The 27,588-nt window shown below is 35.6% G+C and overlaps 3 protein-coding genes across 5 annotated transcripts; 1 reads left to right on the plus strand and 2 right to left on the minus strand.

Annotated features, from left to right (window-relative positions):
* Positions 1-6,735: 6,735 nt before the first annotated feature.
* On the plus strand, positions 6,736-8,753 carry LOC111020453 (high affinity nitrate transporter 2.4-like). Its single transcript, XM_022297140.2, has 2 exons — positions 6,736-7,631; positions 7,713-8,753. Exons 1-2 carry the CDS (start codon positions 6,810-6,812, stop codon positions 8,493-8,495), a joined length of 1,605 nt encoding a protein of 534 aa, XP_022152832.1. The 5' UTR covers positions 6,736-6,809; the 3' UTR covers positions 8,496-8,753.
* A 6,467-nt stretch (positions 8,754-15,220) lies between these two features.
* LOC111020454 (high affinity nitrate transporter 2.4-like) lies at positions 15,221-17,237 on the minus strand. The gene is given in 3 exon segments (XM_088121402.1): positions 15,221-15,867; positions 15,870-16,260; positions 16,342-17,237. Coding segments are annotated over 3 exon segments (1,602 nt in total). The 5' UTR covers positions 17,164-17,237; the 3' UTR covers positions 15,221-15,478.
* A 6,511-nt stretch (positions 17,238-23,748) lies between these two features.
* LOC111020449 (uncharacterized) lies at positions 23,749-26,462 on the minus strand. Of its 3 annotated transcripts, none has more exons than XM_022297135.2 (4): positions 26,249-26,462; positions 24,643-24,854; positions 24,182-24,330; positions 23,749-24,089 (listed from the first exon to the last, which is right to left on the minus strand). In XM_022297135.2, the coding sequence occupies exons 1-4, from the start codon at positions 26,292-26,294 to the stop codon at positions 24,002-24,004; spliced, it is 495 nt and encodes a 164-aa protein (XP_022152827.1). In that variant the 5' UTR covers positions 26,295-26,462; the 3' UTR covers positions 23,749-24,001. The 3 variants fall into 3 exon arrangements, with proteins under 3 accessions (XP_022152827.1, XP_087977532.1, XP_087977533.1); XM_088121406.1 differs by lacking the exon at positions 26,249-26,462 and adding an exon at positions 26,135-26,193 and having other exon boundaries at positions 24,643-24,847; XM_088121407.1 differs by lacking the exon at positions 26,249-26,462 and adding an exon at positions 25,757-25,782 and having other exon boundaries at positions 24,643-24,847.
* Between the last annotated feature and the right edge of the window lie 1,126 nt (positions 26,463-27,588).

Below are 27,588 nucleotides of genomic sequence, written 5' to 3' on the forward strand. Positions count from 1 at the left end.
TTGGCCTAGTATTTTGTGTCATTTCGTGTCGGTTAAGTAAATCCAACTATTAATCATCTAATTGGTCAAAGCTTTTATTTTATGCATAATTGTCAAACATTGATCGTCTAGCCGTACGGTGGTATATTTAATTGAGAAATGGAAAAGAAAACTTTGACAAAGAAATTTTTTTCCTAAAAAAAGCAATTGTTGAGAGCAACTTTATTTAATTTTCAGATTTTTTTTAAAGATTTAAAACAAGTTTTAAAAGCTAGATTTAAGAAAATAAATAATTTTTTAGTAAAATAGAATTGTTTAAAAGAAGAATTTAAGGAAAAAAAAAGGGCTCACAATGGGTCCCAAATTCTCGTTCGTTGTTTTGTTCTATTGTAATTGACTTTTGAGAAATCTTGAATTAGATAAGGTTATTTATCTCTTATTTTTCAACTTTTAGAAACATCTAAGAGTGTTTTTTTCTTTTTTTCAAATTTTAGATATAGAAAAAAAATATTATTTTTTGTTGCAAATTTCATAAGACATTAGAAGTATGCTTATTTTTCATTTTAGCTTGTGAAAAAAGATATATTTCATCTCTTAAAAAATCATTTTGAAAGGGAGATTTAATCTCTTTCAATTATTTTAAAATAATTGACAACAATAAATGTTGTGAAAAACAATATATGCGTCAATCGATCCTCTCATAAGTCTATAAACACATCTATTTTATTTTCTCATCCTATAGGTTAAAAACAGATAAGTAAGTAACAATAATAAAAGAAATAAGAGATAGAGATAATAAAAGCTTAATACCGAATGTTTCATACTAGTTCGTCTCAATATTGGGACTACGTTCAATCTTTTACAAAAAGCAAGTTATACTATGTTTAAGAAGTGTTGGGAAATTATGAGCTCGAGCTCCAGACAATTTCCCGTTCCACAGATAAATCCAGTTAATTAATCTAAGCCAATCACACAACACAGAGAAAATTATAGGGAAAGCAATAAACGACACAAGAATTTATACTAGTTCACCTTAATAGATCATGGGCTACATCCAATCTTTCGCTCAGATGCGGGTTACACTAAAATCAGAATTGGATACAAGCACTCAATAATTTCTTACCTCATATTATTCACCCTCTAGAAGTCTCAACAAAAGTCATTTAACTTCTAGGTATTTAAGACTATACTTAGGTAACTCACAAAGAATCAAGATACAATTACCCCAAATATTGATCTCGATCTGCCCTCTTTGTGTACTGCCAACGCCCCGGGCCATCGCCTCAAATATGCCACAAAACCCTCTAAAATAATCGGCTAAAGAATTAAACCCCATGACTGCCCAAAACCCTAGACAAAACGAGGATTTTATAGTAATATGTGTCGCAGCGTTGACACACAGTCCATAGCATCTAACCGCTACAAATGCAAACTCAACGCACGCACGCCCCTCGCGGCATCGTTGAGAAGCTGTCCTTGGCATCTCTACGCTCCGACCCCTACAGCGCATTCCTCTCGCTTCAACGGCAATGAGATACTCTGATGTATCATCTCAACGTTGTCCCCTCAGCCAGCGTGCCTATGCAGCTCCCATGCATTTCTTCATTCATCCTTCATCCAATTCTTCAATCCTTCAATTGTGGTTTGGCTCCACCAAACACCAACAAGAAGGTTACAGTGTAGATTTCTTTCACTTTTTTGGAGATCTCACTCAAGATATCACCTATAATTACTTTCTTGCTTCGAAGTACCTCCAACAATGACTATTTAATTAAGGATATTACACAATTGAAATCACATTCACTAAACCACGAGATACAAATTCTTGTTCAAACAATGTCCACAACTACTCAATTCTCTTTTGGATTCTATACAAATAAAACTTTAACATTTATGAAAGTAGTATCCTAATTTTTATAAGAAAGAATATCCTAATCGCCGTGGAAAGTTGCAATACTGTCGAAAATCTTTTTCCTCGTACGACACGGATCTTCTGTTTGACTCAATTCCTAACAAACAAATACAAAAATGGATATCAAAGATAATCATAATCTTGTTTCATAAAAGAGATAGAATAGAGAAAATGGAAAAGATGCCTCAAATATATTTTGGGAATGATTGATTTTTTAAAAAGAGATTTAAATGGAATGAATTTTATAAAACTGATTTTCATATAGTTAAAAGTAATTTTAAATAATATTTGATTTTGAAGGTGAATTTAGAATTATAAAATTACTAAAAAATACATTATAATTAATAATAAATTTAAATAAATAAATTATTTTTATATTCTTTACAATTAATTGATTACTTCATAAATATCTATTACTTTTAATTAATTTTTTTTACTCCCAATCTCAAGCACCCTTCCTCCTCCCCTACAATTTTGGTAAAAGTGATCATCCATATAGTGGGGTGGTGGGGCTCTGATTGATGAACTTTTGGATGGTTAAACCTAAGATGGTAGTTTTGAGGTGGTTGGCCTGAGATGGTCATCCAGTAGGGCCTGTACCAATTGTTCTAGGTGGGACGACCTGAAGTGTTCAGCTAGGTTATTCAACTTGGCCTAGTCAACACAAGGTGATCGGCATGTGCTGGTCTACCAAGGGTGGTCGTCTCTTTCAATATTCATGAAGTTCTATCTCAAAATCAATTGACTATGAGAGGAGGTACTTCATGTCTATTATATAAATTTTTATAAGGTCCCTTTTTCAATGTGGGATCCCTAAGAGTCTTAGGCTGGTCGAGCCATGCTGGTCGGCCCAAGCAGGTCGACTCGAGTTGGTCTACCTATGTTAGTAGTCCCATGGTGGTCGACCCAGTGCTGATTTGTTCGCGGTGGTTCACCTATAGACATTTATTTTGAAATTAATTTTATTTGGACAAAAGAGTTTGAAGGTATATTTGAAAATACTTTTAAAAGTGTTCCTATTAAAAGTAGAAGGTACTTTTGATCAAATTGAGAACTAAAAAGTCACTAAGTATAGAAAGTTATGTTCTTGTTGTTAGTTTGATTGTTACTTAAATATACATATAATCTCAGTTATGTGTTCTCTGTGTCTTTTATTTCATGAGTTGTTTTTAGGTTGGAATTTATAAGCTTGGCTTTGAGCTTACTGTGGCCAGTATCGTACTGGTCCCGGACATTCTTTGTAACCTGTGCTGAAGGTATGTTGTGAATTAATTTGTAATTAGTTTGATTTTGACTTCGTTATTTTGCTTATGAATGTGCTGATGTTGCTTGTTTAATTTAATTTTTGGTTTTGTAAGTATTAACTATTTTAGTTGGAAGCAATTTGAACATAGTTAAACTGGTTTGTTTATGTAAAAACAAAAATAAAAATTAATCGAGGTACGACCGGCCACGCGGAAGAGCTCGACCTACTTCAAGTATGATTGCTTGGAGAGCTTAACCTACCCCAAGTATGACTGCTGGGAGAGCTTGGGTGTCCTTGAAAAAGAATGACCAACTCAAGAGGTGATGGTGGGCGGACTGAAATGAACTGAAGTGTCAGGAATGAGGTGAAAGACCACTTGACGAGGAAAGACCTGCACAAGAGAACAAACACTCCGACGCTCAAGTCAGTTTTAAGTCCTACCTCAATATGGAGACCGAGCTAGAATACGATACCTGACTGAAGGGTGAAGTGCCCTATTTGTAGGTTGAGGTACCCGACAAGGAATCCGACTAGCGGTTGAGCATGTCGGGAGTAGCTATTCCAGATCATACTCTTGTCATTTGAAATTTGACTAGGTATGGAAGGTCGTTCTCTCTTGAATGATTTTCAGGGAAGACCTCAGATCGGTCACTTTAGATCGACCACCAAGGAAGGTTATGGTGAGGTCGGCCATCAGGCAAGGCCTTGACAAGATTAATTGCTTCTTCCTTGTAGCCATTCTCTGACTTTTAAGAGTACAATTAAGGTTTAGCTAGTTTGGAAACATCATATTAAGCTGTTAAGTAAACCCAGAAGATACTCTCAATTTGGAAGGTTAATTATATTTTATTGGTTTGATGAAATAGCTTATCATAATTCTCAAGTTAGAGAACATATATGTACAATTGTGATTCTTTATAGTATTTATTGGTAATACCGTTAACTAAATAAGGATATAACATTTTCAATTGATTAAATATTAGTTGGTATTGTACATCGTCAAATATTTAATTACTTAAGTTATATTATAAATTTAATTACTTTATGAATTTTCTGAGGGTTATCTATTTGGTCCATTTACTGTAGCAGTAAATGTCTATAAAGTTTGAAAACTATAATTTTAACCTTAAAATATTAGCTTAAAAATTTTGGACTAAATTGTAAAAACTCTATTGTTTGAGATTTAATTGTATCAATTATTATAGTTTAGGGATGGGTTTCTACAATTTGCAATCTATCACTAACAATATATATTATAACGATTGAGTTTAGTTGCGACAATTTTGTAAGTTTTATGAGGTGTAATTAGTGCAATTTCTCAAAAAAAAAAAAAAAATTGATACACATATATAAACAGTCAAAACGTAGCCGGTTCCATTTATAAAACTTCACTGGGATGAAAAAGAATCACATACATGTACACAAACCAATAAAAGAGAAATTTATTCTAAGTTACACAAACCAATATAGCTAATAACGATACTAATTTTAAAATGAAGGTTCTTTCCAAAGTCAAATTAACGTGGCAAAACTCAATAATGTACGTACCAAATTTTTTTTTTTTTTTTTCATTTGCATTCAACATAACTAAGTTGGGGTGGGGCTGTGGAGGATTAACTACATGGTTGTTGTGCTAATAGATATCTTATATACTAAGCTAGGATCAAATTAACGTAATACCAAAATGTTAAAAAGGATCCATATTTTCTTTAATATTGCTATTTAATAAGCTAGCTAGCTGATCCCCTCTGAGCGAATGTATTTCTTACTCAAAATTTATTGTAATGAGATAGTTTGAATTTTGAGATATCATTCATTCATTTCAATAAGGTAAAATTTTTCACCCACAAAATTTATAGCTTCATCTCGAAAAGTACTTTTACCAGCAAAGTAAGAAACACTTCACAACTTATCAACTCGTATACAATTAAAGTCCCAAAGTCGTCAATTTTAATATTATATTTGAGAAAAGAAAAATAAGGAACAACTCTAAGAGCTCGTGAAAGGGTAAGCTAGCCGATATAAGATATAATTTATGTCTCCAACAGACCCGCAAACGTACAACTTGAAGAGCTACAAATCGCCCAAGTTGAGATTATAAAAACAATAGACTTTATACGAGATTGTGGGTAATTTATATCATAGTATGCTGTGTAGGATTAAGCACTTGAATTTGTCACTTGCAGCCAAAAATGAGGTCAGCCAAAAGCATAATATACAATAAGATATTGGTTTGGAGAATTTAAATAGTATTTAGATTTAGAGAAAGTATCTAAGGGACGATAACTCCATATGGTTGTTGCTTCTCTCTAACTTGGAATGTGCAAAAAGAGTTGGAAAATGTGTAAAGAATCAATTGGGTGGGTCAGGTGGTTGGGAAAAATATTATAGTAATCATCCCATCGATCAGAACTTTTTTGTGCATTTTTTTTCTAATGTGTAGAACTACCAATTTGTCAAATAGTGAATGTCTAGGTGCCGACTGGCGAGGTGTGATATAATTGAGTAGGGAGATTGGGAAATAAATCTAGAGCCTCGATGGATGAGAAATTATTGGAAGAGGCTAGAATAACCTAGTTTTAAAGAGAAATTATAAAACTTATTTTGGATGGATCAAATTTTTGAAAACTTTTTATTTTTAAGATACCGTCCATTTCATCAATGGGTACGTGAGAAACATAGAAAAATAATAGGTGTTATGAAGAAGCATTCTAGTGGAGTAAAATTGTACAAATAGCATACTTACAAAAGAGATGAGATTTTGTTGACCAGGTTAAAGCTGAAATTTTGATATCTTTCCAAATATGGATGTTTGATCCGGTGAAATTTGAGAAAGTAAGATGATTTTGTTCCAGCCACATGTTCTATAATTATTAAAACCACAGCATTGCACGAGGATAATAGATTTGGAATTAAAATTTTTATGTAGAATTTCTTGTAGAAGATTGTCAATTTACAATTTACAACCAGGGAGCGAAATCATCGTAGAAAATTCACCTAAAAGGCAATACCACGAACTAGCCCAGAACACAGTGCAGAAGTAGGTGGTCGATCAACTTATTTTATCCGAAGATAAGACCAAATATGGATATTGTCATCACCGCCTTTTGATATGTATCAAATAGTTATTGGACAATTCTATTGTGGCAACCACACTTAATAATTTTTTTTCAATAGACCTAAACATGTGCCTATTATCAATGAGTTAAATTTATATTTGCCAATGTAATTGAAGGAGATTAAAATGTTAACGAAATAGGAAATAAACGTCAGAGGTGGTATAAAGGTATTTAATATGTGGTAGATCAGGAACAAAGTCGGCATATTTGATTTATGATTATACTATTTGTCCAGAATAGTAGAAAAGGGAAAAAGCATGGGAGAATATAATAATGTTGGTATGGTAAGCGTGTGGTGGGGGATACTATTATTATTTGATCCTTGGGATATACGATGGGGCTTTTCTGGAAGGTAAGTTATGTATGTAATGCGGCGGCCGGAGTGGATTATTCTATATAGTCAGAATGAGGTGTTGTAATTGTAATTGTCAACGCGAACTCGCCACTATAAATACCTGAACTCAGCAGCTGAGCAGATCCCCCATTAGTAGTAGTAGGCGTATTAATTCAGGTTAGAGAGAAAGAGAGAGAAAGAGAAAGATCATCAGAGAAAATGGCCGGCGGTAGTGGGAATGTTGAGGGATCCCCAGGGAGCTCGATGCATGGAGTGACCGGGAGAGAGCAGACATTCGCGTTCTCGGTGGCGTCCCCAATAGTCCCAACAGACACGAGCGCCAAATTCGCACTCCCGGTGGACTCGGAGCACAAGGCGAAGGTGTTCAAGATCTTCTCCTTAGCCAACCCCCACATGAGAACCTTCCACCTCTCATGGATCTCCTTCTTCACCTGCTTCGTCTCCACCTTCGCCGCCGCCCCTCTCGTCCCCATCATCCGCGACAACCTCAACCTCACCAAGTCCGACATCGGCAACGCCGGCGTCACCTCCGTCTCCGGCAGCATCTTCTCCCGTCTCGTCATGGGCGCCGTCTGCGACCTCCTCGGCCCCCGCTACGGCTGCGCCTTCCTCATCATGCTCTCCGCCCCCACCGTCTTCTGCATGTCCTTCGTCTCCTCCCCCGCCGGCTACATCGCCGTCCGCTTCATGATCGGCTTCTCCCTCGCCACCTTCGTCTCCTGCCAGTACTGGATGAGCACCATGTTCAACAGCCAGATCATCGGCCTCGTCAACGGCACCGCCGCCGGCTGGGGCAACATGGGCGGAGGCGCCACCCAGCTCCTCATGCCTCTCCTCTACGAGATCATCAAGAAGGTCGGGGCCACCCCCTTCACCGCCTGGAGGATCGCCTTCTTCATCCCCGGCTCCCTCCACGTCCTCATGGGCATTTTGGTCATGACTCTCGGCCAGGACTTGCCCGACGGAAATCTCAGCAGTCTCCAAAAGAAGGGCACCGTGGCCAAGGATAAATTTTCCAACGTAACTTCCCACCTTACCCTCTAGTAGATAGTGATGTCTATTATAATAATTAACGGAAGATGTTATTGTTAAATGTTTCAGGTGCTGTGGTACGCGGTCACCAACTACAGAACTTGGATCTTCGTTCTCCTGTATGGCTACTCAATGGGCGTCGAGCTCTCCACCGACAACGTCGTCGCCGAGTACTTCTACGACAGGTTCGACCTGAAGCTGCACACGGCGGGAATCATCGCAGCCACCTTCGGGATGGCGAATCTAGTGGCTCGCCCCTTCGGAGGGTACGCTTCCGACTTCGCAGCTCGATATTTCGGGATGAGGGGAAGGCTGTGGACCCTGTGGATCCTCCAAACGTGCGGTGGAGTGTTCTGCATGTGGCTTGGGAAGGCAACCCAGCTTCCAGTGGCCATAGTGGCCATGATCCTGTTCTCAATAGGAGCCCAGGCTGCGTGCGGAGCCACGTTTGGGATCATTCCCTTCATTTCCCGGCGCTCGTTGGGCATTATATCGGGCCTCACAGGCGCAGGAGGCAACTTCGGGTCTGGGTTGACTCAATTGGTGTTCTTCTCGACAACGAAATACTCCACAGACAAAGGGTTGTTCTTGATGGGCATTATGATCGTGTGCTGCACTCTTCCGGTCACATTGGTTCACTTCCCGCAGTGGGGGAGCATGTTCTTGCCGCCCACCAAACACGTGGAGAAATCCACAGAAGAATTCTATTATGGGTCTGAATGGACTGAGGACGAGAAGAAGAAGGGTCTGCACCAGCAGAGCATCAAGTTCGCTGAGAATAGCAGGTCCGAACGTGGCAGGAAAATTGCGTCAGCTCCAACCCCACCCAACGCCACTCCTTCCCATGTTTGACTTCATTAATTATTTGCCTCATCCTCCAACCTTATAATATTAATAATTAATGCTTCATTTTGTATATCTCTGCTGTGCTATATATATTTTCTATATTGTAATGGGTTTAATTTGGACTTTTCTGCAAGAGTTAGGATCCAAGAGGGAAGTTCTTTACTTTAGTATATTCTGGAATCTCTTTGTATCTGAAAGAACCATCTTCAAAGAGTTTTATAATGAGACTTTGGATGCATCCTAGCTAGATGGCATTTTGTGATTGGATCCACGTCCTGAATTATAACTTTTCATTTGCTGATATCATCCATCTAGGGAAGGTTGAATTGTTCCTCCTTTTGAGACATTATTATTGGAGTGTGACATGCATACATTATAATATATAAAAGATGTCATTTACACAATACGTCTGCTTTAAAAAGTCAGCTGGTTATGTTCTATACTTTGGCATTCGAATAATTATTGGCGTCCGCATCATGTTGATGTGCTATTTTAATTAGCTGCCTTGGTGGATTATTAAAATTAATGGCCATTTGTGTGGCTCTTTAATTAATTGACATACTGTAGTTTAAATAATATAGGAAGGATTGTAGGCTTGGGATGTGTGAACCGTACTTATCCCACACTTGGGGAAGAAGACTTTTCCTCAAGACACTTTAAATAATAATCCTTTTTTTTTTTTTCTCTTTCCTACTCTTATTTGAGACTTTCACGTTTCTTTTACTTCCAATTTATATTCTTGAAATTATAAATTTAGCTCACGGAGTTTTGATGGTTGAATTTATCTGGTCCTTAAACTTTGGACAGTTTGAATTACATTTTTCAACTTTCAAATTTAATTTTAAGTTAAATCTTTGTTGTTAAAATTTGTTACTTAGAGGTTGATATGCGACACGATATTTATTGAGCTAACGAAGAATGATTTGCACAAATTTTATTTAAATCCAAGCATGTATAAGATGTCAGTAAGTTTTGACACTGCAAATGAACAATGGTCGGTGGATTCTGGAGCCTCCATTCATGGTCTTCATTTATTGGCATCACTTTCGTTATAAATCACGGTAAGAAAACGAACTTTCTGCGACATTTTGTAATAATAGTCGCTAAAGAACATTTTAATTTAAACGACGTTTTTGTACAAATATCGCTAGTACTATATTTCAGTGATGCCATTATGAAACGGAGTTGGGAAAAATTAGTTACCAATAATGATCTTTTCCCCTTCAATAGTTGTTCAGTAGAAACTAAATCCAACACACAATAACAGAATATATAGGGAAAACACATAGGCTACGTCCAATCTTTTGCAATGGGAGGCAGAATTGTTATCTATCTCCAAGTGGGAGATTGTTGAGATTCGAGCCAAATTCAATGGAGGAGAAAGAGTGAAAAAAAAAAAGATGCGGGTGCTGGGGTCTGCTAGCCAAGCAAGCGACGTTGTCGCGAATCAAGAAAAAAAAGCACACGAGGTGTCTTTTTAGTGTTGCAATGTTCGTAGCGTTGAGATGTGGAGTACCTCATCTCAAGAGGTGTTGCAAAGGTGTGCAACCAGTTCTCTTAGGTATTTCGTGAGGTTTTTCATTCTTGTTTTCTAGGATCGTATTGTTGTAGTTCCTAGAAGCTAGATGACTTTTGTCTGAGTCTTCTAGAGTTGAGAGAATTGTATGCCCGTTGTACCAATTGTATTATAGTAGAACCCACGTGTAGCAAAAGATTGGACGTAGCCTTTGTATCGTTTATGTGTTTTCCCTATATATTCTGTTATTGTGTGTTGGATTTAGTTTCTACTGAACAACTATTGAAGGGGAAAAGATCATTATTGGTAAGTAATTTTTCCCAACTCCATTTCATAATGGCATCACTGAAATATAGTATTAGCGATATTTGTACAAAAACGTCGTTTAAATTAAAATGTTCTTTAGCGATATTTGTCGCAACTCCTGTCGGAACCTAAACTTATAAATAGATGGCCTCCTTTGACCATCAGGTATCGAATTTCACCTCGAACTTAATATTGAGTTCGAGCTGCTTACTGACTTGAGCGTCGGAGATTTTGCCTCTTGTGTAGGTCTTCCTTTAGAGTTTCAGGTCGGAGCAGGGACCGGCTTCAAGTTAAATCATGGTTGTGCAAATTCTTGCATAAACATTTTAAAATAAACTTAAAATATTCTTTTAACTATCTCATTCACTCTCTCTTCACTAAAAACCATTATTTCATCTCTCTCATGCTACCTTACAACATGTAAGGTTCAAAATTTCAATGTCGATGGAAATGTTGAGGTTTCGATTTTACAGACATGTCGATGTCGACGATATTTTGAGAAAAATCACCGAAATTGTGGATATTAATGCAGTTTAATTGTTTACTTTTGACGATATTTTGAGAAAAATCACAGAAATTATGGATATTGGAAGATTTTAATTGGACTTGCAACATATGTTTGGGATAAGCCCAAGACGTCTTCCGACATGCACTATTGGTGCTGTTCGTTCGGACATGGAAATGAGAAATCCTTCTATTACATTTTCTTTTGCGGAGAAGGATGTTTTTTTTTCTTTTTTCTTTTTTAGTTTTTTTTCCTTTGTTTATGAAAAGGTTAAAAAAACGACATATCGCTCGAAATCTTAATCAAGAGAACTCGAGTTTATGAAAATTTCAAGAAAAATTTGTGAATCTGGTTGAAATTGAGAGTGATTTCAAGCTCAAAATCTTGAGAATGACATCAATGGTTTTCTCTTGGAATTTAAGTAAACAAGAAGGGGTGGCGCCTCTTCACGTAGATGAGAGAGAGTGTGGATGGGGTGCCTCCTCAGGTAGAGGAGGGAGAATGTGTGGATTTGGGCTGCGCCTCCTCAAATAGAGGAGAGAGAGTGTGAATTGGGTGACGTACAACTCACGAAACCTGCATCCAACAATTGTTCTTAATCATAATGGGTAGAGGTCAACCTAACTATAACTCAACTAATTAAGACACAAATCTCCTCCTAAAGCATCATAGTTCAAATCTCCTACTTCCATCATGTGTGTTCGAAAAAATATATATAACAGTTAGATGTAGGCTTTGCATTTCATTTTTCTTCTTTTAATTAGGTATATTTCAAATTAGGAAAAAGAAATCTAACATATTTCAAAATCACATCACATGGAGAAAGAAATCCTACGGTATATGTCAACCTTAGCTCCCATTAGAATAACCTTATAATTAATCATAATGCATCAATTTTTGCTATATTGTATTATATATTGCAGTTTTATCTATCCTAAAGGCATGTTCAACCTATCCCTAGAATATATGGGGATGAATTTTTTAGTATATTCTGGAATCTCTTTGTATCTGAAAGAGTGTGATCATCAAAGAGTTTTATAATCATACTTTGGATGCACCCTAAATGCCATCTTGTGTTTGGGTCCAATTCAAAGTTTTCTTTTTATATTATATAAAGTTGATTTGCTGATTTGCTAGCTAATGTCATCTGGGGAAAGTTTACTTGTTACTAATTTTGAGGCATAATTGAAAAATATTATAGTGGGAAAAATTATGGTATGGAAATAAACATCATGATCATAGCACAACTCATCAAAATTCTCTTATAGGTTGTTAAGGTTGCGTTTGGTTGATGATTTGAAAACAGAAATCTGAAAATTATAAGAGATTCAATGAAAAATAGAGCGTCAGTAAGCAGTTCGGACTCAATATTAAGTTCGAGGTGAAATTCGATACCTTATGGTGAAATGAGACCCTCTATTTATACGTTTACGTTCCGACAAGGGTTGCGACAAGCGGTTACCTTGGTCTGATTTAAGGTCGGACGTGTCGGGCTCCAACAAATTGAGCTAGGACACTTTCCTGAAAATGACGAGTTGATCTTTGACGGGAAATGGCGGAGTCTTCCACCTCGGTAGGTTCCGAGATGGAGCTCGATGAGTTGTCCTTTCGGATCTTCCTTTAGTGGCGAATCCTCGTCCTCCACGTGGCAGTAGGGTTTTTCCTCCCCAAACAGAAAATTTTATGGTTTATGTTCAATTTGTGTTGAATAAAGTATGAATTAATTTTGACAGATCGTTATTTGAGGTCAAGCAGAATTTACGTGTTTTTCTATTATATATTATTAAAGACTTTGAAGAAGTTATATATTTAATGTTTAGAAGTTTTCAGAAATTTTATAAATTGTATTTACTGAACATTTATAATTGTTTTGAAATTTTGATAAATGTTTGAAACTATGAAATTGTGTTAGAAAAATTGATTTCATAAATCATATATGAAATAGAATTTTATGAAATGTTCTCAGAAAGACAGAGTTGGATACTCGTTTGAGCTGTACCATATTAACATTCATGGTCGGGTTTCATCTCAAAACCAATTGCATGTCTATTATAAACCATTGTAAGGTCCCTTTTCTTTTCAATGTGGGATCCTTAATATGCTCCTCAAGATCGTGGCTCTTTTAGCTCCTCGATCTTGGCCGGATCCCATTTTTGGATCAGTTGCTCGCTTGAGCGTTTTGGGCTCTGATACCATATTATTATTCATGAGGTTTCATCTCAAAACCAATTGACAATGAGAATAGTAGCCCACTTATATTATAAACCTTTGCTAGGTCTCTTATCTTACCAATGTAGGATCCTTGACATTTCTTACGATTGACACTACAAGAAAATAGGCTTTTAGGGACATAGAAAAATTGTTGCTGAAGATCCAATTTCGTTGCTAAAAGTATCAGCAGCGACGGGAGCACGTTCGTCGCTAAGTTTGTCGATAAAACCGCGTCGTTTTTACTTTTTTCGACAAAGTTAGTGCCTCGTCGCTAATAATCATTACCAGCGACAACGGTTGTTGTCACTAATAATTACTATTAGCGACTTATTCGTATTGTCGCTAATATTATTATCAGCGACGGGGTTTATGCGTCGCAAATAAAAAGTATTAGCGACAAAGAAGGTGCACCTTATTAGTATAGGTGGTAACTATCAATTCTTTTAAGTGTTTTCTTAACCATGCTTCCATGGTCTCAGGATGCCTCCATTCGGATGAGTATCAGTTCATTAATGTACTCATCCTCTCTACTCAAACGTCACATAAGATATTATAAGTTGTTGGTGTAGTGGGAGTCGAGCGTTGGTTTGGTGCCAAGAAGATGTTGATCAGTTAGAAGTTGTTGGTCCAGTTAAAAAACTGAATTATGATGGACAATATTGTTGCAATGGGAGGCAGAATTGTTATCCATCTCCAAGTGGGAGATTGTTGAGATTCGAGCCAAATTCAATGGAGGAGAAAGAGTGAAAAAAAAGATGCAGGTGCTGGGGTCTGCTAGCCAAGCGAGCGACATTGTCGCGAATCAAGAAAAAAAATCACAGGAGGTGTCTCTTTAGTGTTGCAATGTTCGTAGCGTTGAGATGTGGAGTACATCATCTCAAGAGGTGTTGCAAAGGTGTTTAAATACACCTTATTTCGTTAGGTTTTCATGAGGTGTTGTTGCACAATATTTGAGGCGGTCGTGACTATGTTGGGTGCATCGTCGGCAACCAGTTCTCTTAGGTATTTCGTGAGGTTTTTCATTCTTGTTTTCTAGGATCGTATTGTTGTAGTTCCTAGAAGCTGGATGACTTTTGTCTGAGTCTTCTAGAGTTGAGATAATTGTATGCCCATTGTACCAACTATATTATAGTAGAACCCACGTGTAGCAAAAGATTGGACGTAGCCTATGTGTTTTCCCTATATATTCTGTTATTGTGTGTTGGATTTAGTTTCTACTGAACAACTATTGAAGGGGAAAAGATCATTATTGGTAACTAATTTTTCCCAACTCCGTTTCATAATGGCATCACTGAAATATAGTACTAGCGATATTTGTACAAAAACGTCGTTTAAATTAAAATGTTCTTTAGCGACTATTATTACAAAATGTCGCAGAAAGTTCGTTTTCTTACCGTGATTTATAACGAAAGTGATGCCAATAAATGAAGACCATGAATGGAGGCTCCAGAATCCACCGACCATTGTTCATTTGCAGTGTCAAAACTTACTGACATCTTATACATGCTTGGATTTAAATAAAATTTGTGCAAATCATTCTTCGTTAGCTCAATAAATATCGTGTCGCATATCAACCTCTAAGTAACAAATTTTAACAACAAAGATTTAACTTAAAATTAAATTTGAAAGTTGAAAAATGTAATTCAAACTGTCCAAAGTTTAAGGACCAGATAAATTCAACCATCAAAACTCCGTGAGCTAAATTTATAATTTCAAGAATATAAAATTGGAAGTAAAAGAAACGTGAAAGTCTCAAATAAGAGTAGGAAAGAGAAAAAAAAAAAAAAGGATTATTATTTAAAGTGTCTTGAGGAAAAGTCTTCTTCCCCAAGTGTGGGATAAGTACGGTTCACACATCCCAAGCCTACAATCCTTCCTATATTATTTAAACTACAGTATGTCAATTAATTAAAGAGCCACACAAATGGCCATTAATTTTAATAATCCACCAAGGCAGCTAATTAAAATAGCACATCAACATGATGCGGACGCCAATAATTATTCGAATGCCAAAGTATAGAACATAACCAGCTGACTTTTTAAAGCAGACGTATTGTGTAAATGACATCTTTTATATATTATAATGTATGCATGTCACACTCCAATAATAATGTCTCAAAAGGAGGAACAATTCAACCTTCCCTAGATGGATGATATCAGCAAATGAAAAGTTATAATTCAGGACGTGGATCCAATCACAAAATGCCATCTAGCTAGGATGCATCCAAAGTCTCATTATAAAACTCTTTGAAGATGGTTCTTTCAGATACAAAGAGATTCCAGAATATACTAAAGTAAAGAACTTCCCTCTTGGATCCTAACTCTTGCAGAAAAGTCCAAATTAAACCCATTACAATATAGAAAATATATATAGCACAGCAGAGATATACAAAATGAAGCATTAATTATTAATATTATAAGGTTGGAGGATGAGGCAAATAATTAATGAAGTCAAACATGGGAAGGAGTGGCGTTGGGTGGGGTTGGAGCTGACGCAATTTTCCTGCCACGTTCGGACCTGCTATTCTCAGCGAACTTGATGCTCTGCTGGTGCAGACCCTTCTTCTTCTCGTCCTCAGTCCATTCAGACCCATAATAGAATTCTTCTGTGGATTTCTCCACGTGTTTGGTGGGCGGCAAGAACATGCTCCCCCACTGCGGGAAGTGAACCAATGTGACCGGAAGAGTGCAGCACACGATCATAATGCCCATCAAGAACAACCCTTTGTCTGTGGAGTATTTCGTTGTCGAGAAGAACACCAATTGAGTCAACCCAGACCCGAAGTTGCCTCCTGCGCCTGTGAGGCCCGATATAATGCCCAACGAGCGCCGGGAAATGAAGGAATGATCCCAAACGTGGCTCCGCACGCAGCCTGGGCTCCTATTGAGAACAGGATCATGGCCACTATGGCCACTGGAAGCTGGGTTGCCTTCCCAAGCCACATGCAGAACACTCCACCGCACGTTTGGAGGATCCACAGGGTCCACAGCCTTCCCCTCATCCCGAAATATCGAGCTGCGAAGTCGGAAGCGTACCCTCCGAAGGGGCGAGCCACTAGATTCGCCATCCCGAAGGTGGCTGCGATGATTCCCGCCGTGTGCAGCTTCAGGTCGAACCTGTCGTAGAAGTACTCGGCGACGACGTTGTCGGTGGAGAGCTCGACGCCCATTGAGTAGCCATACAGGAGAACGAAGATCCAAGTTCTGTAGTTGGTGACCGCGTACCACAGCACCTGAAACATTTAACAATAACATCTTCCGTTAATTATTATAATAGACATCACTATCTACTAGAGGGTAAGGTGGGAAGTTACGTTGGAAAATTTATCCTTGGCCACGGTGCCCTTCTTTTGGAGACTGCTGAGATTTCCGTCGGGCAAGTCCTGGCCGAGAGTCATGACCAAAATGCCCATGAGGACGTGGAGGGAGCCGGGGATGAAGAAGGCGATCCTCCAGGCGGTGAAGGGGGTGGCCCCGACCTTCTTGATGATCTCGTAGAGGAGAGGCATGAGGAGCTGGGTGGCGCCTCCGCCCATGTTGCCCCAGCCGGCGGCGGTGCCGTTGACGAGGCCGATGATCTGGCTGTTGAACATGGTGCTCATCCAGTACTGGCAGGAGACGAAGGTGGCGAGGGAGAAGCCGATCATGAAGCGGACGGCGATGTAGCCGGCGGGGGAGGAGACGAAGGACATGCAGAAGACGGTGGGGGCGGAGAGCATGATGAGGAAGGCGCAGCCGTAGCGGGGGCCGAGGAGGTCGCAGACGGCGCCCATGACGAGACGGGAGAAGATGCTGCCGGAGACGGAGGTGACGCCGGCGTTGCCGATGTCGGACTTGGTGAGGTTGAGGTTGTCGCGGATGATGGGGACGAGAGGGGCGGCGGCGAAGGTGGAGACGAAGCAGGTGAAGAAGGAGATCCATGAGAGGTGGAAGGTTCTCATGTGGGGGTTGGCTAAGGAGAAGATCTTGAACACCTTCGCCTTGTGCTCCGAGTCCACCGGGAGTGCGAATTTGGCGCTCGTGTCTGTTGGGACTATTGGGGACGCCACCGAGAACGCGAATGTCTGCTCTCTCCCGGTCACTCCATGCATCGAGCTCCCTGGGGATCCCTCAACATTCCCACTACCGCCGGCCATTTTCTCTGATGATCTTTCTCTTTCTCTTTCTCTCTAACCTGAATTAATACGCCTACTACTACCAATGGGGGATCAGCTCAGCTGCTGAGTTCAGGTATTTATAGTGGCGAGTTCGCGTTGACAGTTACAATTACAATTGTGACACCTAATATTTGTGACTAGCTACAGAATCCCCTCCGGCCGCCGCATTACATATCTAACTTAACTTCCAAAGGCCCCATCGTATATCCCAAGGATCAAATAATACCCCCACCATGCTTACCAAACCAACAATATTATTTTCTATTGTATTATGACAACTCAACACCTTTTGTTTTCAATTTACCATATTAGATATCTTGTTACCACCCCTCACCTTTATCTCCTATTTCATTAACATTTAATTATATTCTACTTCCCAATATTTTAACATTTATAATATTTTGATCATTGTACTTAAAAAAAAGTAATAATGATATTAATACTTTTGATGATTTGATCAAGTATCATTACAAGATGGGGAGTATTGGCTAAAAATCTATTATTTTGGATCAATGTCTCTAATATCAGAGAAAGAATAAAAAACAAAAAATTATATATAAGTATGTAATACATGATGTAACTACAAATGAAATGAAAATGATTCGGCAAAGAGAGATAGCTTAACCGTAATTGACATATATCTCCAACCAAGAGATTGTGAGTTCGATCTCCTACACCTACACGTTGTACTAAACAAAAATGAAGATGATTCAATTAATAGTAAAAATTGAAATAAATTAGAGTATATTAACTTTTTACAAAGTGTTTTTAAAGCCAAATACTTGATGGGTATATATTTAGAATTATAGAAACTATATATTTTGTTTTCAAAGTTATATAAACTATTTTCTAGATAATTATGTATAGAAACTGTATCTACTAAAAAATAATGAGAAGAAAAAGGAAATAGAGCATTTTTCAAATGACTCAATTAAAAAAATATAATAGGAAAGAAGTTAAGCTTATTAAAGTGTTTTATAGTGTAAATAGTGAAAAATTTTATTAAATGTGGCCACCCCTCACATGAAATGATATCTTTTTCCAAAATATGTATGTATGTGTATATATATGTATTTTGCATACATATTCAAAATATGTTTTAAATAATTTTTCTTTCCTACATCTAATGTGTAGAACTTTTGCTATTTTAGGAATTCAGCCATTTGCATACATTTTTTAACTTCCATACTTATCTCTTAGGACCGTTTGTTTCGTGAGAATCCAAGATTTCCGTGAGGCGGGCATCTGGATTCTCACGTTTGTTTTGTAGTAATGTAAGATACTCGGGTATCTCGAGATGTCCGGGTATCCTAGGATGCCCATTTGGAAAGCATCCGAGTCAATTTGGATGTCCTTTTGAAACATGCATTTCCATGATTCCGAGGGCATCCTATGTTGACGTTTTTAGCTTTCGTTATTTTTTCATATATTTTCTTTTATCAAATTCATTTGGTTTTATTTGTAATTTTATAGTTTAAATAAATTAATATACTCATGGGCTTATAAGCAATTAAGTATATTTATGTATTATATGTACATATAAAATATACTTCAATTAAATTATATAATATCTCCATTTACTTTTAATATTTAGAATGAATTATTATGAATGATATCTATTATCTTAAATACATAATTTTAAAGCAACATTTTTTTAACGATCAGCTTACCTTTGATATTTTTCTTCTTAAAAGAAATGATTTGATAATATAATAAATGAATTTTACCTTATATAATTGTATTTTTTAAAAAATATTAAAGTTGAAAATTAAATTTATATTCAATATTAATTACTTTTTACAAAGTCTTATATTAATATGATTTTACCTGATAACATACAAAAATTAATACATATATGCAATTAATATAAAAAAACCTAAAATATTAAATTAATTTAGAAAATCTATTATTAATGCAAATTATATTAGATTAATGTATAAATTATATGAATATTCATAAGGGCGTTTTTGGAACATTATATAAATTTAGAACATTCCCATAAATAAATCCTGCAAAAACAAACGTGGTCATCTGAACATGTCAGACATCTAAAATTTCGGACATTTGAAATTTCAGGCATCTGAAGATACCCAACACCTGCATTTTCAAAAAACAAACGATCCGTTAAACTCAAACTTTTTTTTTCCTTTTTCTCTCTCCAAATGCATACTTACTTTCCATTTTTGCAAAAGAAGTTGAATGACAAATTTGAAAAAGGGAAATTAGGAGAAAAAGTGGCTGGAGATTGGGTGGGACGTGGGAGAGAAAATTAGGAGGAGAAGAATGAAACTTGAGAAAATAGACTCAGAGTCGTGACATCAAATATCTTTTCTAAAGATAGAATTTGAGTCATAACAGAAATCGAGATTTAACCAGTGACAATACACTCAAAAAGATTTTGTATTTTTTTTTTTAAGAATTGTGTAAATCTCATTATTAGAATCTTGTTTTACTTCAAAAGATATTTAGAATCTTGTTGAATATGTTTCAACTTTTAGAAATTATCTTTTAAATTTCAAAAGTAAATATTATGTATGCGATTAGCTATTTAACGTGGTTGAAAAAGTATATACTATAGTAAGCTCTGGCATCAAACTTTTCTTTATTCCTCAGCTCTGACATCAAACTTTTCTTTATTCCTCAAATCAAGAGGGAGTGACTGTTAAAAAATAAATAAATAAATCGAACCAATTTCAATTTTTTTCTCTAGGTCCGAAAATCGATCCGAACCGACTTTTTTTCAACCCTAATTTCTACCTCTTTCCATCTCTACTTGGCCACTAGACAATCAATATTTGACAAATTGGTAGTTGTGCATCTGAACCTCTTCATTAAAAAATGCACAAAATAAAACCGCTGAATCAATGGGATTATATGATTACCATGATATTTTCCCAACACCTGACCCACCCAATTGATTCAGCTTTACACATTTGTCAACTCTTTTGCATATTCCAAGTTAATGAAGCACCAATCATATGGAGTTATCGTCTCCCTGTATACTTTCTTTTAATCTATTTCAATTCTCCCAAAGTAAAATATCTTATTATATATATACATTATGCTTTTGTCTGACCTCATTTTTTGCTGCAAAAATGACAAATTCAAGTGCTTCATCCTACGCACAGCATGCTATGATATATAAATGACCAAAAATCTCATATAAAGTCTATTGTTTTTATAATCTCAACTTGTACGATTTGTAGCTCTCCCAAGTCGTACGTTTGCTGGTCTGTTGGAGACATAAATTATATCTTATATCGTCTATCTTACCCTTTCATGAGCTCTTGGAGTTATTCCTTGTATTTTTTTCTCCAAAATAATATTAAATTGGATGACTTTTAGGTTCTTATTGAATATGATTTGAGTTTTAAAGTATTTCCTACGTTTTAATAATTATAGGCTCAAGAGTTTAATAGATGAATGTCCACTGTATATATTAAATATTGTTATTATAAGATCTATTGTTTATCAAATTGGACCAACATGGTTGATAGTGATGTTATTGTGTCAATTTGGTTATATATCATTCACATTGCAAAAGATTAATGAAAAAGGAGATGCAAAATCTTTACCCACAAACATAATTTACTGGGCATAGCATAAGAGAGAATGGTTGGGTGGAAGAAGAAAGAAAGGTGTGTTAAATATTAGGGTTCATTTGTTAATATTATTACTCTCTTTTTCATTTAATTTCTCAACCGCTCTATTTCTTGTATTCCATTTTATAGAAAAGAAAAACAAAAACGTGCCCTGAGTATTTGTGTTATGTTTTTCATTCTTTCTTTCTTTACATTTTACATTTTTTCTTGAAAAATGAAACATAAAAATTTTTAATAATCATTTTTTGTTTCTATTTCTTATTCGTCGAAAAAATTTTAATTGAAAAATCAAAGTTGTAGGATTTTAAAAGTATATTTTTTTAAAACAAAAATTATCAGGTTATTGATATGTATTTTATAAGTAAAACGTATAATATTTTTATTTGTATTTTTAAATATTGGAAAGAGAAAAAAAAATCCGAAATTTATGTACAATTCCAGTAAAATTTTAAATGAAAACAATAAATCGATGCACTTGTTTGCTCACACACATTCACCTTGCCCTTAATTCTTTTGGGGTTGAAGTGTTGGATTCTTTTTTTTTAACAACATGGGGAGTAGGGAATCGAATTTACAACCTTTTAATTTGAGATATATGTCAATTATCGCTAAGCTGTGTTCTTGTTGGATTTATAAGAATGCAAACAAAGTTTCACATTAGTTAGGAAATGAAAACATCATGAATATATATGTGAAGGATGACATATCTACTGATACGAAATACGTGAAGTAAAAAAAATATGAAATATTGGATTTATAAGTACATTATTTTTTAAATGGGATAAAATATTATCTCCTCTCTCGTTTATAACACCATAAGTGATGTGATGTGAAGAAAGAAGAAGAGAGAGAGGAAAAAAGAAACTTGTAACTTTAAATTTTATTTGGTTCTTGTACATGGATATTTTGTTTGCTTTTTTTTTTTTTTTGGTCACAAAGAAGTTCTTTACATAGAAGTAGTTATATTTTGACAACCTTGGTAAGAATTTTCATGTTGATAATTTAGACATGGAAAAATGGATGTACTTTCATGGTTAAGTAATAATAGACTTAATTAGACATGGAAAAAGTGATTTAGACAAAAAGAATTAAAAAAAAAAATCATTAGTTAAATTTTCCCATTTTTACATAGAAAGTTTTTTAATTAAATAAAACCTGCATTTGTTGTAAAAAAAATTGTAAACGGTAACAAAATTAATTTTAAACTATTACGAAAATTCAAATTTTTATTAAGTGTGCATTTTTCTTATCTAACATGTTCTATATTAGACTTGAGAAATTTTAGTTCCCGGATAAATTGCACCTCTAACTTATTAATTTTTTTTTCTTTTCTAGTACAACATGTAGAAGTAGAGATTTGAACTCACAACCTCTTAACCGAAAATAGGTGTCTAAATTTTATTAAATTTTATTAAGGTAGACTGGTTTTGAAGGGTAGAGATTTGAGATTGGGAAATGTTTTCTATCAGATAGGGCTGAGTGGGTGCTCCCATAAAGTTAACTCTAAGAGTCCTTGATTTAGTTTTTACCATTTGCATAGAAAAGTATTAATATGCGGATGCGATTTAGGTGCCAATATAACATAGATGAGTTGGACCTCGAAGAATGACTCAGCAAGGAAATCAGGTACATTGTACGCGACTTTCCATTTATAGAAGTCGCGTACATTGTACGCAATTTCTATTTATATAAAGTTGAACGCGATTTTCATTTAAAATATTTATATATTTATTTATTTAGTCTTTTATTTATTTTACGAATAAAATATTTTATTTATTTTCTATTTTCTATATAGTTTTTATTTATTTTACCTATAAAATATAATTTATTTTATTATAAGTAAAAGCATACATTCGTCTAGAACATAGTTTTTCAATAAATCTTAGATCATACTAAATATTACAATAATTTATATAAAAAGAATCACATGTATGTAACGGCAACAAACAATTAAAAATAACAAGGAGTTAAAAAAAGAGAAAATGAAATTTAAAAAAAAAAGTAAAAAGAGAACATTAAATTAAAAAAAAGGTTAAAAGAGAAATTGAAGAAAAAAAAGTTAAAAAAACGTTGGAAGAGTAAAAATTGAAAATAAAAAGAAGTTAATAGCGAAAATGAAATAAAAAAAATGGTTAAAAGAGAAATTGGAATAGAAAAATGTAAAAAACGTGGAGTAGGAGTACAAATTGGAAAAAAAAAAGAATTAAAAGAAAAAACGAAATAGAAAAGATTAAAAGAAAAATTGATTGAAAAAAAAAAGTAAAAAGAGAAATGAAATAAATGAAATAGAAAATGTTAAGAGAAATTGAAAGAAAAAAAAACTTAAAAGAAAGTAAAAAGAGAAAGATTGAAAAAATTGAAGGTCAAACCGCCCTGATAGAGGGTTGATAATGATCTTTATGACCAATGTTGCACAATCATTGAATCAATTTACAAAATACTATATATACCATATATAACTCGCAGCAACTACATGCCCAACACGTGGCATCTTTAAAGCCATGTCACACCGAAGTCGTGGCAATGACTGCGACTTTCACAAAATCGCAGTCATTGGCTGCGATTTCGGCCTAAAATCGCAGTCATTAAATGCGATTTACCTGAAATCGCATCCAATGGCTGCGATTTCCCTACCCTAATTTTGAAAATACTTTCAAACCTACCTTATTTGTGTCATTTTTTTTTAAAAACCATTATTTTTTAAAAAAAAATCCAAAGATATACTAGTAATTTGTGTTATGGATACCATCTAATTAGAGATTGTTTCATGACAAAAATGTAAATTTTATATTTTTCAATCCCGTAATTATGATTTCTAAATAGATCTGATAACGAGTCATTCCTCACCCACTTGCCAACTCTAAAGAATCTAAAAGCACAGCAAACACCATTATAAATTCCCTTAAATTTTTTAATGTTAAATGCATACAAAGGATGAGGCAAGTTACAAATTTGAAGAATGTTAATGCGAATAAATTTTTCATTGACATTGCTGTAGAATGGAAGAATAGGAAGATTACAGTCAGCAAATATTAAGGTTTTTTCCTAGCCTACACTTCTTCAATATACTAAAAGTACTCAAAATTTCACACACAACGTGTTACTATTTACATTGCTATAGCTTGCAACTGGTCGAGCAAGCTCATAAAAGGATAAAGTTAAAGTCAAACTTACATTAAAAAGAGCATTTCTGAGATGATTTGAGCAAATTAAAACTAAGAGTTCAACGTCCCACTGCCACCACAAGTAGTACAAGAACGAGCAGAAGAGCACTTGGAACAGTAGCTCCACTTTTTAGGAAGCCTGAGACAATTTTGAGCCAGATATAATAAGTTGAAAGATCAAGCTTTCAAACAAGAGAATGAGAGAGAGAGAGAGAGACAAGAAAGTCATACGCCGCGGTGAATCGAGTCGCCATGTTTTTTGCAGCCAGCCTCGCCCTCTCTGCATTTTCATCTGACAGTTTCTTAAGAACGAACCCTTCACCTTTGCATTCAGAGCATAAGCCTGAACCACCACAATCTTCACATGTTCTCAAAGGAATCTGAAATTTACAGGATTACCAATGAATATGAGACAGTCAGAAGGTGGCTACTCTTCGAGTGGTTTAAGCATTTAAGTTTAATGATAGTTTAACATGTAATCAAAGCACTTGTTAAGCTTGTGCTAATTTTCAAGCCAAGAAGTGAAGGAAGTGTTAAGTATCATAATGTATCAGCTTAAGTATTTGGATTCAATGATAGTTTGATAAGAATCATATAAAGAATGTCACGAACATGGCGACGAGATGCAGGTTTTGAACAGTTTTATTATATGATAATAGCGCAAAAGTGACATTTTAGATCTAAAACCATACCTCCTCTGCCTCAGAAGCTTTGTTTCTTCTGGAAAGGAGGGTGGCTGCGGCACCTACAACTGTAGCAGCAATGGCAACAGAAGCTGCTGTTTCGGGTAGGGAAGAAGCTACAGTCAATGTTCTTTTTCCTCCTTGTAGTTTAACATCAGCTAAAAGAGGATTCGAATCCAAAGAGCAGAGACCAAGATTGATGGGCTTAGGACCCCTAATTACTTCACATGAAGAGCAATCTTGTCAGCAGAAAGTTTTGATGTCATATCAGTTAGGCACTGAAGAATAGTATATCAAAAATTCATGATGTAGATTCTTGAACGGCAAAGGGAAAATTGAACAATTCCTCTAATCCCCCAATCTAACATAGAAACTTCACTGACGATTTATGAGTATTTAGATGAAACTATAAAGAAGTTTACAACTCAACTTCCTTTTACTCTAGGTCGATGGGATTAGGATCCATTATCCTTTGATTTTGTATAGCCATATTTTTGAAGGAGAAAGCCGAAAGTATATGGCTAAACGAAATGAGATACATATATATTCTTACTTAGGCAGTACAGCACCATGGTGAGGATGCTCTTCTTGTAGAATTAAGTTGAGTTGGTAAACAGAATGAGAGGAAAGAGATAAGAAGGAAAGTTTTCTATGATCTGATCACGACATCTTGTCATGTGTAACGTGTCACAGCCATCTCAGGACACATTGGACAATGTAATCCACGAGTGCTGACACGTCCCTTCTGGGATACATTATTGTTGACATATTAGCATCCTGAACAAAAATTAAAGGGCGCTCTTTCTTGTTCACCTACAAAGTGCCCTTAAAGCATCCTAAATAAGATATGAACATCTTCAATAGTGTTGCACCACTTTATAAACTACATTTCCCAATTTTGATCATAATTTTATCAGGGTGGAGCAAAAGAAGGAGAGAGCAAAATTATGTATATAAAAAAAAGGTTATGATTTAATTTTTTCTCTCTAATTTGCCCCCTAAATCTTCGTAACAGAAAGATTATACATACAAAATGTTAGAATGTAAAAATTTGCACTCCCATATGAAAATTTCTGGCTCCGCCCAGTCTTCACCGTGATTAACTTGAACCAGAAGAACTTACTTGTAAGCCATTATAAGGACCTTGATTCAGCAATGTGGTACAACCCCATCTATTATCAATCATCACAACATTCAGAGCCCAAAAATGCTCGCCAACCAAAGATTCATCTTAATTAACTCATATTAAAGATGAGTTAGCAATTAAACAATCACATTAATCATTGGGGACCAACAAAATATAGATTCTCCAAGTTATCCAAAGCAACCAATTTGTCACCAAACATTGTTAAACAACAGTTACATGGGCATTGAAAATCCCAACACAGACAAATAAACCATCCAAAACCCTGTTGCAGAAAGATCAAAGAGACATAATGGGCAATCGCAAGAAAAGAAATGGTGGAAAGCTAGAACTCTAGGAACCCACGAGTACATCTACCTTGTAAGCAACAATTTTAATGGAAACCCCCAAATCGGCAACATGGTCAGATAAGTTTGTGATGGGAAACAGAGAAATGGAATGAAGTTGAGAGCAGAAAGAATTTAAGCGTACTCTTGGGGAAGGAGGTGGAGAAGGGGGTAGGCAGAGTCAGCTCCATTGAGAAACAACTTTCAAATTCCCTGCTGCCTGCTGGGTGCTCCACAATTCTTGGTTGCCTTATCTTTCTTCAGAAGAGGATTCAGCAGCAGCACCGCTTGCCCCCTGTAATCGCAGACACGTTTTAATTCTCAACCCTCCTCACTTATCATCGCTTATGGACTCATTCAAGGATTCAAACACAAGACCCTGCTCTAATATTAATTAAATAAAGATGAATAAAAGTTAATATATTTGATAAATTTAATTCATATATAGATATTTCAACCCTTAATTTTTTAAAATAATTAAGCATTTAGGTCATATCATAAACTATTAATGAATCATGGATCACGTATCCAAATTCAAACTAACATAAGCTATCTATAGGTTAGTGCATTAGCCCAATTTATAGGATTTTTCCCATTTCTGTAGTCTATTAATGAATTAATCCATTGAATAAGACTAAAATTTATACATTTCAATTATTTTTCCAACTTAATCGATCCATGAGTGGTTCTACGAATGAAAAGATGAACAATTTGGTGTTATAACAAAATTTAGACCTTACGAAAGATTCTAAAGAAAAAGAATAATCGATAATAGTGATTTAGAATCAAATGTTTTAGAGGAAAGTAAAGTTTCTCCATTCTTAAATTTTAGATCTTTTATAAAATAATTGGAGTGTTCAAAAAATCCGACAATCTGACAAACTCAATCCAAACTATAAGGGTTGGGTTGGGTTAGATGAAGCCTCGGGTCGGGTTGGGTTGTGATTTTCGAGTTAAACCTTTAAAAAATTAGGTCAACCCAATCCAACTCGAATTTATGCATATATGTGTATTTTTCTTAATTATATATATAATAATATATTTATCTTCAATATCAACCGTCTATTTAGTGTTAATGGGAAAATGACTCATATGACCATGATAAGTTTCCAATGTGCTCAAATAACCCACCCCTCAAAAATTGTTTTGAATGACCCAAATCTGCTTTTTCAGAATTGTCAGTGGAAGTAAATGTATCCAACTACCCCTCAATTATAGCGTCAATTCTCGGGCTTAAACGTGATTTCCCCGGCCGTAAGCGTGAAAATGATAACTAATTCTCGAGCGAAATCGTATTTTTCTTGCCCGAAAATTGGCCGAAATGCTAATTTTGGGTTGTTTATGGGCGAGAATTGGCGAGAAGTTGGGTTGACTTACAATGAATTTTCGGCCGTTAACTGGTATTATTTCGCCTGAGAATTTAAGGTTTTTCAATTAATCAAACAACCACCTCTCATCTGTGCACTTCAGCAAACCAGTCTTCTT

Source organism: Momordica charantia (assembly GCF_013281855.1).
Source record: "Momordica charantia cultivar OHB3-1 chromosome 3 unlocalized genomic scaffold, Mcharantia_2.0 BLBB01000003.1, whole genome shotgun sequence".
Classification (NCBI taxonomy): Eukaryota; Viridiplantae; Streptophyta; class Magnoliopsida; order Cucurbitales; family Cucurbitaceae; genus Momordica; species Momordica charantia.